General features: G+C 44.2%; 1 protein-coding gene across 3 annotated transcripts in view; it reads left to right on the top strand.

Moving 5' to 3' along the window:
* The first annotated feature begins 3,588 nt into the window (after positions 1–3,588).
* cdc42 (cell division cycle 42) overlaps positions 3,589–17,382 on the top strand; it is a 28,563-nt gene continuing 14,769 nt past the window's right edge. For 2 of the 3 annotated variants that reach the window (XM_042343804.1, XM_042343806.1), the window contains exons 1-2: positions 3,590–3,684; positions 16,293–16,457. In XM_042343804.1, coding sequence (XP_042199738.1) covers positions 16,353–16,457 — 105 coding nt within the window. In that variant the 5' untranslated portion in view covers positions 3,590–3,684; positions 16,293–16,352. Of the gene's footprint in view, positions 3,685–16,292; positions 16,458–17,382 lie in introns of all 3 variants that reach the window. The other variant, XM_042343805.1, reaches the window with a different exon arrangement.

The following is a 17,382-nucleotide window of genomic DNA, read 5'->3' as shown; positions in this document are numbered from 1 at the left end:
TTCCAAGCTTACCTCCCCTTTCCCATGGAGGATAGTTGGTTGTTTGACATCCAACAAGTACAGGTTTGGGCCCTCGCTAGGTGGTTTGTAGGTATCAGCAACTCGCTGCGAGCTTCCCGGTAGACAACACAGCTCAGCATGAAATGCAGCAGAGTATTGGTACCATCTTCCTGTCCGCAGCTTGGGCACATGTCCCTTCCTATCACGTGGAGTTGGAAGTTTAAGCAGCAGCTGATTTCTACAAACCAATCGAGGTGGATTCCAGGTGCTGGATGTACGAATGTGCCCTCACAGACTCAGATTCCAGGTAAAAACCTTCCAGCAACTGTCGCCCCCAAGCCTCAGTTTCCTCATCAGCAATCTGGTGGACATCTGGCTTCAGCGTGGTGGGAGGACTTTAACAGGATAGCTTATGATATGCCAGCCACCTTGATGTTCATGAGGTCCAAGACCAATGCTGTAATACCAGGCTAAATCAGCACCAGCTGCTCCAATCTAAGTCATCATGTGAGGCCCTGTGAATCCACCTCCTCTCCAGGGTGCTTAGCGATAACTCAGTGTAGGTCGGAGCCCTTACTCCCCTGAAGATGATTCCCGTGTTTGCCACAAATCCACCTCACAACTTGATCCTGGATTTTACAAATAAATCGGAGGAATCCTTTTCACTATATCCCCAAGAGCTCAGATCCATAAAGGAGGGTTGTTTGCACACTTTTATGCAGTTGTGGGTTCAAGCCCCATGTTGCGACTTACTTGGGACAACATCTCACTCCAGTGCAATACTGGGGAGGGGAACTATGCGTTTTCAGAGATGTTAAACTCGTCTGTTCAGGTGGACGTTAGAGATCCGATGGCATTACTCAAAAAGAGAGGCAGCTTCTACTGCTATCCTGGACATCCTTCAGTTGAGATATCAAAACTTCAGGTGAACACAACAGATTCTGACACTATTCAAAAAGGAAAGGGGTTTGTTCCTGGGACCAACAATCCCCCAGATACATTAGTCATTTGCCTCACAGTTGCTTGTGTTTTGTGTTACTGTGCTGTATGCAAGTTGGCCTCCAGGTTTACCTAAATATACAGTCACTAAACGTGAGAGGAATGAAGCGTTGCATGAGGGGAAAGGGAGCATTGAGTGGGGGAGGGGGGTATCTGAGTGGGGGAGGGGGTATCTGGGTGTGGGGGGGTATCTGGGTGGGGGAGGGGCTATCTGGGTGTGGGGGGGTATCTGGGTGGGGGAGGGGGTATCTGGGTGGGGAGGGGGTATCTGGGTGGGGGAGGGGGTATCTGGGTGGGGGGAGGGGCTATCTGGGTGGGGGAGGGGCTATCTGGGTGGGGGGAGGGGCTATCTGGGTGGGGGGAGGGGTATCTGGGTGGGGGGAGGGGTATCTGGGTGGGGGGAGGGGGTATCTGGGTGGGAGGAGGGGTTATCTGGGTGGGGGGAAGGGGCTATCTGGGTGGGGGAGGGGCTATCTGGGTGGGGGGAGGGGCTATCTGGGTGGGGGAGGGGCTAGCTAGGGTGGGGGAGGGGCTAGCTGGGTGGGGGAGGGGCTAGCTGGGTGGAGGAGGGGCTAGCTGGGTGGGGGGAGGGGCTATCTGGGTGGGGGAGGGGCTATCTGGGTGGGGGAGGGGCTATCTGGGTGGGGGAGGGCTATCTGGGTGGGGGGCTATCTGGGAGGGGGAGGGGCTATCTGGGAGGGGGGAGGGGCTATCTGGGTGGGGGGAGGGGTATGTGGGTGGGGGAGGGGCTATCTGGATGGGGAGGGGCTATCTGGGTGTGGGGGGGATCTGGGTGGGGGGAGGGGGTATCTGGGTGGGGGGAGGGGGTATCTGGGTGGGGGAGGGGGTATCTGGGTGGGGGAGGGGGTATCTGGGTGGGGGTGGGAGTATCTGGGTGGGGGGAGGGGGTATCTGGGTGGGTGGGAGGGGGTATCTGGTTGGTGGGGAGGGAGTATCTGGGTGGGGGAAGGGGTATCTGGGTGGGGGGAGGGGGTATCTGTGTGGGAGGAGGGGGTATCTGGGTGGGGTGTAGGGGATATCTGTGTGGGGGGTAGGAGGTATCTGGGTGGGTAGGGGTATCTGGGTGGGGAGGGGCTACCTGGTGGGGGAGGGGCTACATGTGTGGGGTAGGGGCTACCTGGGTGGGTGAGGGGCTATCTGGGTGGGGGGGGGCCTATCTGGGTGGGGGAGGGGCTATCTGGTTGGGGAGGGGCTACCTGGTTGGGGGAGGGGCTATCTGGGTGGGGGTAGGTGCTATCTTGGTGGGGGTGGGGTATCTGGGTGGGGGAGGGGGTATCTGGGTGGTGGAGGGGGTATCTGGGTGGGGGGAGGGGGTATCTGTGTGAGGGAGGGGGTGTCTGGGTGGGGGGGAGGGGTTATCTGGGTGGGGAGAGGGGTTATCTGGGTGGGGGAGGGGCTATCTGTGTGGGGGAGGGGCTATCTGTGTGGGGGAGGGGCTATCTGGGTGGGGGAGGGGCTATCTGGGTGGGGGGAGGGGCTATCTGGGTGGGGGAGGGGCTATCTGGGTGGGGAGGGGTATCTGGGTGGGGAAGGGGGTATCTGGGGGTGGAGTCCTTTGCAAGCGAGAGACCTGAGTTCAATTCCAGGCAAAGGGCGAAACCTTGGGCAAGTTTCCTTACTCCACACAGAGCCTAATAATAGTCCCTCCAAAACCAAAAACAATAATAATTGGTCATTTTCAATCTACGACTGTTTGTGGGACATTGCTGTGCGCAATTGGCTGCCGCGTTCGCCCACAAATATACAGTCAATTCACGTTCCAGTGTGTTCTGTGAAGCGCTTTGGGACGTCCTCCCGACGTGAAAAGCGCTATATCAAATGCGAGGATTATTATTATTATTATTATCTGGGTGGGGAGGGGTATCTGGGTGGGGGGGGGGTATCTGGGTGGGGGAGGGGGTATCTGGGTGGGGGAGTGGGTATCTGGGTGGTGGGGGAGGGGGTCTCTGGGTGGGGGGGAGGGGGTATCTGGGTGGGGGGTATCTGGGTGGGGGGGAGGGGGTATCTGGGTGGGGGGAGGGGTATCTGGGTGGGGGGAGGGGGTATCTGGGTGGGGGAGGGGGTATCTGGGTGGGGAGTGGGTATCTGGGTGGTGGGGGAGGGGGTCTCTGGGTGGGGGGAGGGGTATCTGGGTGGGGGGGTATCTGGGTGGGGGGGAGGGGTATCTGGGTGGGGGAGTGGGTATCTGGGTGGGGGGGAGGGGTCTCTGGGTGGGGGAGGGGTATCTGGGTGGGGAGTGGGTATCTGGGTGGTGGGGAGGGGTATCTGGGTGGGGGGGAGGGGGTATCTGGGTGGGGGGGGGTATCTGGGTGGGGGAGGGGTATCTGGGTGGGGGGGAGGGGGTATCTGGGTGGGGGGAGGGGTATCTGGGTGGGGGGAGGGGTATCTGGGTGGGGGGGAGGGGGTATCTGGGTGGGGGAGGGGGTATCTGGGTGGGGGAGGGGGTATCTGGGTGGGGGGAGGGGTATCTGGGTGGGGGGGAGGGGGTATCTGGGTGGGGGAGGGCTAAGTGGAGAAGGCGAACGTGTGGAGAGAAACCCGAAGACGTGATGATGTCAGTGGTGGATGTGCGTGCGTGCCCCTGCTGTGGTTTAAAGCAGTGCGGGAGACCCCGTGCAGCTGCCAACGCCCGGTGCAGACTGACTGTCGCTGCTCGGTGGGAGGGTGAGTGAATAAGTGGCGGTGGGGCCGTGAGGCGGGAGAGGGAACCGGGGGGGAAGGAATGGCGGCGGCGAATGTGAGGGAGACAGAGAGTGTGGGGGCAGCGCGGCTGTCGCCGAGGGTTAGTTCAAGGCGACGCCGGGCCGGGCCTGTGCCGGGCTGGGCCGGGCTGGGCCGGGCTGGGTGAGGCCTAGCTGCGACCGCTCGGTATCCCGGGGGCGTAGGCCTCAGCCCCGGCCCTGACCAGTCATTGGGGGTCACTAGGAGCCACTGCGGTGCTTTTGGGGGAGAATTGGGAGGCAGGGAGGGGGACAGCAATATCCCCTCAATCTCCTTCCCCGTGGAGCGGGTGGCGGCCCCGGAGGTGAACCGGGGACAGGAGAAGCCTCCGATCTTCTCCCCATCCCTCTATCCCTCCCTCCCTCTCTTTCTCCCTCCCTCCTTCTCTATCCCCCTCTCTCTCCCCTCTCTCCCCCCCTCCCTATCTCCCTCTCTCCCCCCTCCCTCCTCCCTCTCTCCCTCCCTCCCTCTTTCTCTATCTCCCCCGTCTCTCATTCTGTCTATCTTTCCCCACCGCCCCCTCCCATCTCTCCCATCTCCCTTTCCCTCTCCATCGATCCCCTTCTCTATCGAACCCATCCACTCTATTTTCTCTCTCTCTCTATGTATCCTCTATCTATTCTTCTATCCCTCTCTATCTCCTTCTTTCTCTCCCTGGGGGTGGGAGGGGGAACACCCGCCGGCTGGAGCCCGGGCGGGGCCTTTGCAGTCTTTTCCCCGGGGTAAGGGAGGACATCCTGCTCCTTGGCAGTGCAGTCGAGATATGTGTGTATGTGTATATATTATCTGTATGGAATGATTTCTGTTGCTGCTTTTGCTGCAATCAAGTGATTGTGCCCTGTTAATGTCCCAGCAAATGCCGCAGTTTGGAGGCGGTTCCCACCCTCTCCCCTCCAGAAATTCCTGCTTACATTGAACAATGTTTTTATTTTTTTTAACTGCAAGTGTTTTTGTTGCTTTGCCTTTATTTTTTTTTTAAAAAATGCACCAACGCTTTCTTTTCACCCTTGAAAAGGAAAAAAAAGGGGTGGTTGGGGGGGGGTAAGAGAAAAAAAAGCTCTGCTGTTGATGCAGTGAAGAGGTTTCCTGTTTAGATGTTTCTTGGTATTCGAGCAGTGATGAGGAAGTTAAATCGCGCTGTCTTAAAATGGAATGCAAATAAAATTATTCACTCAAAGAAAAAGACCCAATTTTGTTTAAATTGTGGGAATGGAGTGGTACGTGCTTGAACATTTTATCGGGAAAGGGATTGGTACTATTGATTTGGAAAGTCATTGTTCTGGTTGATTGATAGTCATTCTTCTATATACATCTATGTGAATTTTGATTCTATTAAATAGCTTAAGTGGTTGCCCTCAGTAAATGGAAGGCTTTTTGAGTTGTCAGAAAGAGACAGATGTGACTGAAGACGTTCATCTGTCAGCTGTTTATAGAGGAGCTTTTTAATGCAGCAAGAACTGCGGAACAAGCAGCAACACTGCAGGCTTGTTGGAGAAAGGGATCTGATATGATATGTAGGGAATTAATCAAACTGATTCATGTTCACACTTGCGGGACACTCTTGTAAACATCTGTCAAGGTTTGCGATCTTGGCCAACTTTCATATTCAGTGGTGTAAAGAGCAGCAGCCGTATTTGCATTTATCACAGATCACAAACGGTTGCACAAGTTACCTGTCTTCAATTTAAGTTGAATTAAGACTACGTCATCAGGGCAAAGTTTCGAGGTGGGAATGGCTAGTTTCCTTCCTTACTGATTCAGAAATTAATCACACCCATAAGGAATTGTGAAATGGTCATGCCAAGGAAAGACTTTACAGTATCAGATTGCTTTTGGTTTCACATGTATTTGTTTTTATTGCTGTACAGACCAGATCTCAAATTCATTATTTTCTGTAGTTGTGTATGTAGAAAGCTACATTTCATGGATAAATAGCTGATTATGAGTACAAAGATAGGACATCTTGCATATTTGTGATTATTGTTGCAGTAGCAGGAAGTTTGTAAAGTTGCCTGAACACTAACCTTATACCAGTATTAAAAGAAAATCCTGGGAATTTGAGAGAAATGTGAGTTTCTATTTTCTGGACAAATCAAGGGCAATTAATGCTATCAAAATGAGCCTGGTGTGTTTACCATTTTTACAGGGTATGTGGTTCCCTCTGCTCCTCTTGTATTTAAGATAGAAGTCATTTTGAGGTCCTGGAGAAATGAGCACTGTACAGAACTCACTAGCATGAATTGCTTGCCTGAAAGGGATGTACAAAGTCAACGTAAGATTCCAGTTTCAAAATAAACAAATTCAGGATTGAAGTGTGTTGGAGAAGCAAAAACTACTTTTTTTTATCCATTTGGGAAATAGCAGGCCTGAGTTTGAAATGCCCTTGATTTTGAAATAGTTGAGGTGTTCAGAACATTTTACCCCAAATGCCCACTTTCTGCTGAATGGGTAACATTAAAATACAGTCTAGAATTCCAGATGCCTTAAAAGTATGTGAGCTTTGTAACCAGAGAATTGAGCTTGTGGCTTGTCAAATATTCACTAAAATGCTACATCTAAAGGGACTTAAGATTTAGATATAGTATTTAATACATATTCGATGACAAGTGTTTTGTAACTTGTAATGTCATGGTGTCCTTTTCATCTGGTCACTTTTTCAACGAGTGTAAGAAAATGGATTGGTCACTAACATCTTTCTAAGTTGGTTTCCTGTGAGGAAACTTCACTTCGTTGCATGTTGTGGTTAGTCTTCTTCCGTGTATGTTTTTTTTAAAAAAATGACTTGAAATCTTATCATTTCTACCCAGGGTGAAATATGTAGTTGTAAATCTAGGCTTGTACGAGTAAAAAAAACAATTAGGGAAATTTCTATCACAAATTCATGCCTTTAAAACCTGATCTTAAATTGGAATAATTTTCTTTTCAATCCCATTTACTGTTAGCATCGATGTTCGAAGTGGGAATTCCAAAATAATTAAATGAAAGCAAAATATTCCTAAGGAACACAGTTGTTTTAGTGTTTTGTCAAAACATGGAAGAAAATCAAAGGGGTGAGAAATTTCATGAAACTTTCCTTTTCCCCAGGTAATTACCCAGTGAAAATGGGTAACAATCTGCTATGGATTTACATATTTTTTGTTCTTGTCTAAGATAGGCAGAAAAGTCACAACATTTTTCACAGCTTCAATACTTGCAGATCGCTGTTAACAAATTCATTGCTGACTTATTTGGGTGCCTGGAATTAGTAGAATCCTGTAAGGTAGTAGTTAGCATGCTTGCCTTGCAAGTGAGAGGACCCAAGTTTGATTCCGGGCAGGGCAAAACCTTAGGCAAGTTTTCTTACTCCACGTCCCTCTGTTTACTTAGCAGTAAGTAGGAACCCGGTTGTTGAGGCGACTGGTGGATTGCTTTCTGGTGATAATAATCCTTCCAAAAACACCTCACTCCATGATTTTGTGGGAGATTGCTGTGCGCAATCGGCTGCTGCGTTTTGCCCACAAAATCTCAGTCATTCCACTTTACAATATATCCTGTGAAGCACTTTGAGATGTCTTAATTGTACAAGGTGTTATATCAAATGCTGTTATTTTTATTAAGAATGTGTCCTGAGCACATAAACGGTGAACAGTGAAGCACCTGTACACACCATTGCATGGTCAGATTATTTGAGCGTTAAAAACAGCTGGACTGCAAAGAGTGTGCATCCTGGAAGTCAGAAAAAAAAGTGGGGGGGAAGGAAATGAGATAATATGTTTTTTGAAAAAAAATTCTCTGCAAAAAATCCAAATCACTTTCCTAGAATGTATTTATGATAAATAGTTTTTTTAAAAAAAGACCATCTGAACAAGTATCTGCTTATTGTGCTGCAGAACACCTCCAAAATTTCCAGCTGGAGACTTTTGTCCTTGGCAATGCTTGAAGGAAATGTGCTTCCCTTCAACTGTTAGCAAAAATGCTTTATATGAAATTGGAGTAGTTTTTTTGCGATTTCACAGTGGCATTGTGTTGGAGTACATACTGGAATTTTAACTTTTGTGGTTGTAGCTTGTTCGAAATGTGCTTGTCCTGCTTTTCCTATTGGACAGGAATTGGTATAGAAAGGAATACAATGAGTATTGCTATTGCACTTGTTGAAATAAGGGGGGGGTGGGATATGGAATAGGACATGTTAATTATTCTTCACTAGTGGTTGGGGAGAGGGAGCGAGAGGACATTTTGAATCTGCTATTCATTGTTTGGTTTAAACTTGAAGCTTTCGTTTCTGTGTGCAGGATTGGTACCAACACTCTACTTATCCAGTTCCACAATGCTTTTGCTGACTGTATGAAAATGAAGGGGATTAAGTCTTTAGTTGCTTTTTCTGATCTGATGCTTTTGCTTTTGAGTGGTGTCTCAGACATTTAGTTTTAATTACTGAAGTTACTTCTTCATGCGTTTTAATGAAATTGTTCTTTTAAAATCTACTTTGGCAGGTGCTTCTAGAAAAATTAAGTGCATATGGTTTTAGAGGATTATTTTTTGTACAACTCTTGAGCCCAAATGACACTTGCTTTGAAATCAATATTTTGATCAACGCATTGGACAAATCCCATTTTTTTTAAAAAAAAAGCTTTGTACAAGTTTGAGTTGGACTTTAATTTTGGAATGCTAGTTTATAATTCCCTACTCTATTTCCCCATGCAATCTCTAAACTGACATTTCTGGTAAAGTGACACAACTTTAAAAAGGAGAACTAAGAGCTCTTAAGGGAAGTCCCCACATGATTTCCGGTACCTTAAGTAAATGCTTTGCACACCAATTACTGTGAAGACTGACCTTTGGACACCCCCACTCCATGTAATCTTGCTTTGTTGGGTGTGAAGGGCCAATCTAATCTGGACTGCTTTAAGAGGTTGTTGTGACTGATATAGTAGAATCGTTTCTAATGGGATAAATTTTTGTTTAAAGTCCAGAACTTGCAGAAAGCAGTGAAACGTCGAGCCAATATTGCACCCTAATGCTTCATGTATTCTCCCTGCAGGTTTGATCATGGATTTATTCATCTAAGGATCCTGACATGAATATCTATCTGTTCCATTCTTGTCAGTTCAGTTGGCCTCTCAATAAATGGCAATTAATTTTTGTATGTTTACTCATCTGGATTATGTAGGTTGGAAATGTTTTGTCTACGAGTGCTACTTGTTGTAATTGTCCATAAGCATGAAGTTTGTATATACTTTCTGAAGGAAGGAGTCAAGAAATGAGTTAAGGCATCCTCAGGATGTGACTGGTTTCTGGTAGGGTGGCAAAAGGGAACTAACTTGCAAAAAGGAGGAAATACTGGGAATCTGCTGTGGAACCTTGATGCATATTGGGTTTCCTTTGTAATTTGTACTAGTTTAAGGATACTTGTTCCTCAAATTAATCTTGTATGGCCAAGGGTCGGGATAGGAGAAGAGAGAAGCTCTGTGTGAATTCAGGAATATTCAACAACAACAAGATTACATTTGTTCAGCGCCTTTCATGTCGGGAGGACATCCCAAGGTGCTGGGCAGAGTACAGCATTTCAGATCCAAGCTGGGGTCAGGGGAGGAGAGGGGAAGGGGCTTGGCTGATGGCATGGTCAAAGAGGAGGGTCTTGAGGCGGGACTTGAAAGAGGCTAAGGAGGGGGCGAGGTGGAGTGACTGGGGGATGGAATTCCAGAGGTGAGGGGCAGAGTGGCTAAAACAACTTCATGACTTGTGTTTTTTTTGGGGAGGAGGAATTGACATTTTTTGAAGGTGGACATGACAGCCAATTTAGGCATAGCCCAAATTACAAGTCCAATTGGATTTTTATTTCTTCCAAGTAATCCAGAGTTTAACTGGATCCAGACTGGTGCCTAAAGATTTAACGGCCATCAACTAAGTTTGGGTTAAATAACTGGCTTCATCTGACGTTTGCAGAACATCTTGGTTTGCGTCCAGCATTTAAAGTAATGAAGTTGCATTAAAATTTTTCAGCTATTACTGAGGTTCTTGCACAGACTACTTGCTGTATTAACCAGCTTCTTGGTAAATTCCTCTCGTTTAGCAGTTAGTATACTTTCTGTAGTGACTTATCTAACATCAGTGAAGCGATCAGTTTTATAAAACGTAAAAATATGCTCAAAGAGCTATGAAGCAGGCTCTGCTGCATTCTTAGTTCCTGTCTGATAGATACAGGATGTCGGCATTGGTGTTTGCACATTACTCATCGCTGTCTTGCGGTGTAAATGGTTCATATGTGTTGATTCTTGATCATACATGGAACAAATTTTAATGCATATCCATCAAGCAACTAAAATGGATATTGGTTAAAAACCTATTACCTGATACATATATAAACAATATATTGGACTTCATTGGGGGTAAAGCTTAGTTTATGTAATAAGTAGCCACATTAAGCTGTAATTGTGTAACCCTGGACAATATATATTTGTGATCATAGTTGATGATTAAATCTTGTAATATGGGTTTAAATCTATAGCCTGATGAATGTATTAAAACATTGAAGACTTCAGCTCTTTTCCTTTTGAGTATCGCAATGTTTAGCTTTTTTTTGAGACCTGAGCTTTCGTAGATTCATAGAATGTTACAGCACAGAAGGAGGCCATTTGGCCCATCGAGTCTGTGCGGCTCTTTGACAGAGCATCACTTTCACTAACCCCAATCACCAGCTTTCTCCACATAACTCTGCAAACCCGTCCTTCCCCGATACCTGTCCAATTCTCTCTTAAAAGCTGTTATCGAATCAGACTTCACCGCCCTTTCGGGTGGATCATTCCAAATTCCAACAACTCGCTGAGTGAAAAAATTTCTTCTAACCTCTCCTCTGCTTCGTTTGGTAGATATCTTAAGACTGTGACCACAGGTCACAGACACACCTACCAGCGGAAACAGCTTTTCCTTATCTCGCCTGTCGAAACCTTTCATGATCTTGAAGACCTCTATCTTCAAAGGTGGTGTGATTATCGATTATTGCTGATGAATTGCTTTATGTATTTGAAACATCTTAGTTTGTGGGCTCTGTTGGAAATTTTAATTGTTACAAAATTCCAGATGTCCACACCTTTTGCTGTGTCTTCCAGTGAGTAAGCCTTTTGATCCATTCTTCTGTTTGTAGAAGGGTCATACCTAAAATGTTAGCCCTTTGGGCATTGATTTAATCTGTTGTATATTTCCGGTGTTGATGTTTTCCCATTTTGCCCTGAAATCATTTTTTGAGCAGAATGTAATGTTCTACAATAGTACAGTCTGGATATTCTCATTCTAATTTCAATTTGAACAGGCTACAAAATGGCCTGTTGATATGTTCAAGGTCTTGTGGATTGTGCTTGCTGCATTATGTTGCTGTGTGGCTGCTACTGAATCAAATCAAAGCCCCAAATAATTCTCCTATACTAATTTCCTTTTTGAAACTGCATGCCTGCTACTGACAGATTGCTTGACGTACAAAATGTTTGGAGATGCATGAATTCTGTTAATTTGCTTTTTTCTCTTGTTTTTAACTCTATGCCTCTCCTGGGCTCTAGTTTCCTGAGTTGCCAGCTCACTTGACCCATATAGCCACTTGTGATCCTTAGTTGTTTGAGAAGAGTGGGGGGGTCTCATAACTCAAAACTGCCTTTGCCCAGCATCTACATGTGCACATTTTGGAGTAAGGATGCTCATTTCTTCCTAACTAGATTTGAAAACGCATTGTTTCCCCGATGCTTTCATGGGTGATATCCTTTTACTTAATGCAGATCAGGGATCAAATCAGACGTGGTGGCTTCCTTGCATGTGATCATTTAACATTCAAGTCAACCTACTATGCCAAATACTCTGTAGAATATCTAGGATTCGGTTGATGTAAGGAGTTTATTGGTATACAATGCAAACCATTTGTAATTGTGCCCTGGGATGATGCTCTTGAGGGCAGCTGCTGCTCTTATGGCTCGAGTACAACTTATTGACAAACAGCTTATTAAAGAGAACCAAGATCTTGGATTTTGAAACTTGCACTTTGCATATCTAATTCCGGAAAATTTTAGGCACAGATTGGCACGAGCCAAGGCTTGCAAACACCAGAGTGTGGGGTATTGCTGAAGTTCAACAATGTAAAACAGAATAGTTTGCCATTGAGAACACTGTCTTGAAAGCTTCCTGCACCTTCAGGTGGTTCAGCTAGTCGGCCTTTGGCTTGCAGGTTTAACTGGAACTGAGTAGGAAGAATCCTTACTTCTAGTGACAGGTCTATTCTACCAAGTCTTATTGACGAGCCAAGCTGCTGCTCTGTGATCAGCAGGAGTAGTGTGGATCCATCTGTCTCAGGAGCCGGACTACCAAGACTGCCACAGGGTGTTGACTTGTTTTGACATTCTGTTTGGCAAGCAAATTATCTTGGAGCCAAGGAGATTACTCCTGACTCCTCCCGCGCTCTCCCTCCCATCATTTAAGCAGACAAGAGGTTGTATTGAAAATAGGTCTTGCTTGCAGGTAAATAATAATAATCCTTGCATTTGATATAGTACCTTATCATGTCTTCGAGACTTCTTGAAGCATTTCTCCATAAAGTGAATTGACTGTATATTTTTGGGCAAAAGGCGGCAATCAATTGCGCATAGCAGTGTCCCATAAACAATGGTTGGAGGGACCAATTTATTATTTTTTGAAGGAGTTATTAGCTCTGGAAAAGTGATCAACTAACAACTGGGTTGCTACTTATTGCTGGGTAAGCAAAAGTACATGGTGTAAGGAAACATGCCCAACATTTTGCCCTGCCGGGAATTGAATCCAGGTCTCTCGCTTGTGAGGCAAAGTACTCTAACCACTGAACTGCAGGACTAAAATGTTACTTGGAAACAGTACTACCTTGAATTTTATATTATGTCTTTAAAGTTTGTAACCTTATGAACATAAGTTGTGTAAGCATTTGAAGAAATCGCCCTGAAAGCTTGTGGCTGGTTTGTGTAGAATCCACCTGGCTTTTATTGCAGGATGGATCACAGAGCAGCTGGTGTAGAAGAAAACAATCTAAGTTTGTTGATTGTGACGTTAATTTAGACCACTGTAACTTTTTCCCCAACAATTGTAGATCTGTTCAAGTTGGATCTCTAACTTGTAATGTCAGAGTTGCATTACCACTTTGTTTGCGGTGAGGTGGCAGCTTCTGGCTCCTCTAAGTACTAGTGCAAGTGTGCAAACTACCACTGTGCCTTTGAATTTCTCAGCAATGTTGAAGTTGAGTTGGCTAAATTAAATTTTAATTATAATGCTTCACAGGATTTGTGAAGTGTAGTGGCTTTTCTAGGTTAACGTGTCAGTTAAATTGTGCACAGTAGTGTTCCACGAACAGCCATGACTTGGATGACTAATTTGATTTGGAAGCTTGATAACCAGAACCCTGGTTCTTATTACTTTTTACTGGAATCTTATTACTTTTTTCAAATAGTGCCCTGAGATCAGGCAGATCACATCCACCTGAACAGGTGAATGACCCTCGGTTTAATGTCTCATCTGAAGGAGTATTACTGTATTGGAGTATTAATGTAGACCTTGAGCTATCAAATTACTTGGCTTAAGGGGAAGGATAGATTCAGGAAAATAACTCTGAAACTGTTCTTGAATGCTTTAAAACTAGTTCTGCCTCCAGTAGAAAGAACCTGAAAATGCCTGGTGTTAGGCCATTAGTTTAAAAGTCTGACACTTTTCCCAATGGCTATGCTATTTTTAGAATAATCTAGAGCCTTTATGACGTGCAGATCAATATGCGGTGAAAATGTTAGCCGCCTATAAATCTCCCTCCATTAAGAATATAGCGATTTATTGCTAATGTTGTCGCTGTTAATGTTGTCCTGTGAGAAGCATTCTCTTTATGTAATTACTTTCACCACTTTTGAAGCTATTTTAAGCTGTTCCATGCAATCAAGCAGATCCTTAAGTTTTTATTGATGTGCAGTTAGAATTTGCCAGGAATGCCTGGCTTAAATCAGTGCGACTTGTATCACACTTTTTTTTGTGCACTGGTAGGCCTAAATCATTAGTTCATAGAATACTGATTGTAAAATGTGCAACTTTGATTAATCCAGGCTCAAAGTATCATCAAAATTGAAATGGGTAGCTTTTCTGTATTTTAGTTGCATACTTCTAGATATGTTTTGATTTGCAAATGTGACTTGAGTCTTCTAAAATTGCTCTTCCGTTACAGCGCTAACTTGTTTAGTGTGGGTGTGTAACTACATTCCTGCCATTCTGTAAGGTGACGTAATCTTTTTGGAGGGTTGAAGTGGGTTTTGAACAAATAAAAATTATGTGTAAAATAAAGATTCTATGTTTGGCTCTTTAAATTGCACTTAAGATTGGATTATATTGGAAAATCTTTTTTAAAAAAAACTGTACAGTTTGCATTTGCAGCATGCAAGAGATGGGATGAAATCTTGTGCTTTCCAAGTAGGAGACTACTGGAATAAAAGCAGAAGTTTCTGGAAATGCGCAGCAGGTCAGGCAGCATCTGTGGAAAGAGGAAAATGAGTTAACGTTTCAGGTTGGTTTACTCATTTTCCTCTCTCCATGGATACTGCCTGACTTGCTGCATATTCCCAGCGACTTCTGTTTTTATATCAGATTTCCAGCATCTGCAGTATTTTGCCTGTAGAAAACTAATGGAGGTAGATTGGTTCAAGACTAGTTCTTGTAACTACTTTATTGGCTAATTACCCACATTAAAGGAATTTTCTTCAATCAGAATTGAACAATAATTTGCATTGATGCCTTTCATGTAAAAGCTAAGGGGCTTTATGGAGTAAGATTAAATGAATTGTGTAGGGCAAAATGAGTAAATATATACAGACCTCTGGTAAATACCAAGGCTGAGTAATTTTTTAAAAAAGGATAATTTTCTTTCACAATCGTGTCAAATTTAGGTTTCAAATTCACTGAATTGAAACTCCCATCTTCACCTTGGAAACACTTTCATCAGTTCATGTGGAGGGGAAATCAGACTACAAAGGCACTGAGTTCTTAAATGTCAAATAGTTTGTTCAAAACTCTTGATCATATCTTGGGAGCTGTGTATTTGGGTTTTTCAGTGTAGTCTGACTCCACCCAGGCAAGTTCTCTTTGTTTTGTTAACAGATCTTTGTTTCGAAACCAACACTCCTGGGTGTTAATATGTTACGGTCAAATAGCAGCTTTGATAACTTTCTCTGATAGTTTGACTGATCTCAGTTCTGTTAGTAGTACTTCTCTGAGCTTGAACGTTGTGGGTTCAAATTTGGTATGGGTGTCTTGTCTCTGTCCAGGCCATTGTTAAAGATCACACTCCGCTGCCCTGTGTGAAGGGCACTATAACACTATATCAAAATTCAAAAACGGATTTATCTATTTTAGCCAGTGATCCTTCAGATTAGTATGCTCATATGTGGAAAATTACTGCGTTTTTTCACTCACTCACTAAATATGCTGTAAAGTTGTTTTGATGTGATAATGCACTATTAAATAAATGCAAATTATTTTGTTCCACAATACCTCCACTATATGCAGTGGAATCTTAAATATTCTGAGGATTTTGGTGGTTCGGTATCACAAACTCACAGATCCACGTTACTGGTGACTACCGTAAAACTTGTTTGAGTCTTACCTGTAAATTGCATCAACAATAAAGTTGTACATTCACCGAGTCCCATTCAATGTCCTATCAAAATGACTTAGATTTCTTTATTCGTATTACTCACCTCCAAACTTGTAACGCCGCTCCTCTACCCTCCATTGCTCCTGTGCCTTGAATTGTGGGAATTGATGTCCTGACCCGTCGTCGCATGCAAACTTACAGTCCAGGCTACATTGAATCGTGAGAAACGTAGTCTTCATCTGTTGACACATGCACCAAAGAACTTAATTTCCCATGAGTCAGCATGATTCCAATATATGCTGCTAAGTGCACATGTGGTGACTGATGAAGACGCATTGAATCGCAGGATATGTGGTCTTAACCTGTCACTGCATGCGCAATTACCGGCTGCATTAAATTATGCCTATGCATTACACCGCATTGATTAGATTATATTTCTTATGACTTTTACAGTTTACCTTGGACTTGGTGTAAGTCATATTAAACCTTATGGTCCTGATTGATGCAACTTATCTGAATGTTACTGTATGTTGAAACTAATATGGTAGTACCAGGGAAGTGCTGTCCAGTTGAGGTGTTAAACTCATTTCCTGGCTGCCTGTTTCTGTTCATATTTATGTCTGCCCAAGACACTGTGAATATACTTTCAATTGAATAATATCTTTCAGGTCATTCACATGTTTTCACATATCATATTTTGCTCTGTACAAAATGACTTGCTTCTGCCTGCAGTCACTGCATTTGACCATGATGCTCTTTGAAATTATGTATTAAGGTGCTATGAAACAGTATTTAGAGCTGTAATTTTTTTCCCTTCCACTTCTCCTCCTCCATGTATATTACGAGCTGTTCAGAATATAGAATTCACAAACTAATGGATAAATAATGGATTTTTATTTACTATTCTGAGCTGTGGAACTAATGATCTTTGTTTTTGCAGATACTGTCGCATATTGGATGCGCATAGTTAAGGTGGAGACGAACAACGTGACGTACAGCTATGCAGACGATTAAATGTGTGGTAGTTGGTGATGGTGCTGTTGGTAAAACATGTCTCTTAATCTCGTACACAACAAACAAATTTCCATCGGAATACGTTCCAACGGTAAGATTTCAGTGTGTCTGAGACTAACTTACACTGTTCTTATGTTGTATACATTTTTTGTTCTCACTTTAATAATAATAATAATAATCCTTGCATTTGATATAGCGCTTTTCACGTCGGGAGGACGTCCCAAAGCGCTTCACAGAACACACTGCAAAGTGAATCGACTGTATATTTGTGGGTGAACGCGGCAGCCAATTGCGCACAGGAATGTCCCACAAACAGTCGTAGATTGAAAATGACCAATTTTATTATTGTTTTTGTTTTTTGGAGGGATTATTATTAGGTGTGTGGAGTAAGGAAACTTGCCCAAGGTTTCGCCCTGCTGGAATTGAACTCAGGTCTCTCGCTTGCAAACCGAGTGCTCTAACCACTGAGCTACAGATCTCCACTCTGAACGTAATTGATTTGTACAAGGGACACTTGGGCACCTAACTCATCTTGGATCCAACAGGGATGGTCTAGTTGGAAAAGAGATCAGATTATGGTTGTACACTAATATGAGAGGGGTTGGAGAGTTTGAGGAGGTCAGGACTAGAAATGAGGAAACATTGATTCATGTGGAGAGCAAAAACCAGCACAGAGTTATTGGGTGAATAGTGTAACAAATGCAAGGGCTATTCAACAGTGTGGAAAGGGGGTCTCTTTTTGAATGGATGTATTTGACCTTTCTGTAATCTGCAGCCAGCTATTTGGAACATCAATCACTTGTTCAAACTCCCGCGGCCTCATTATTTGTGGAAGGATCTTAACTTCACTTTTACTGTACTCCCATTTTTACACAATGTGCATTCATACAGGGCTAGGTATTCAAGTCTTTTTTTAAAAAAAAATGCCCTAGTTGGAAAAAATGCAGACTTGTATTTAGTCTCCACTATGATTCCTCCTACTAGGCCTCTTACTGTTGTGGCTTCATTTGAGTAAA

This window comes from Callorhinchus milii, unplaced genomic scaffold, assembly GCF_018977255.1.
Source record: "Callorhinchus milii isolate IMCB2004 unplaced genomic scaffold, IMCB_Cmil_1.0 Scaffold24, whole genome shotgun sequence".
NCBI classification, from domain to species: domain Eukaryota; kingdom Metazoa; phylum Chordata; class Chondrichthyes; order Chimaeriformes; family Callorhinchidae; genus Callorhinchus; species Callorhinchus milii.
The sequence above is the reverse complement of the archived record's forward strand: the minus strand, read 5'-3'. Positions and strand labels throughout refer to the sequence as shown.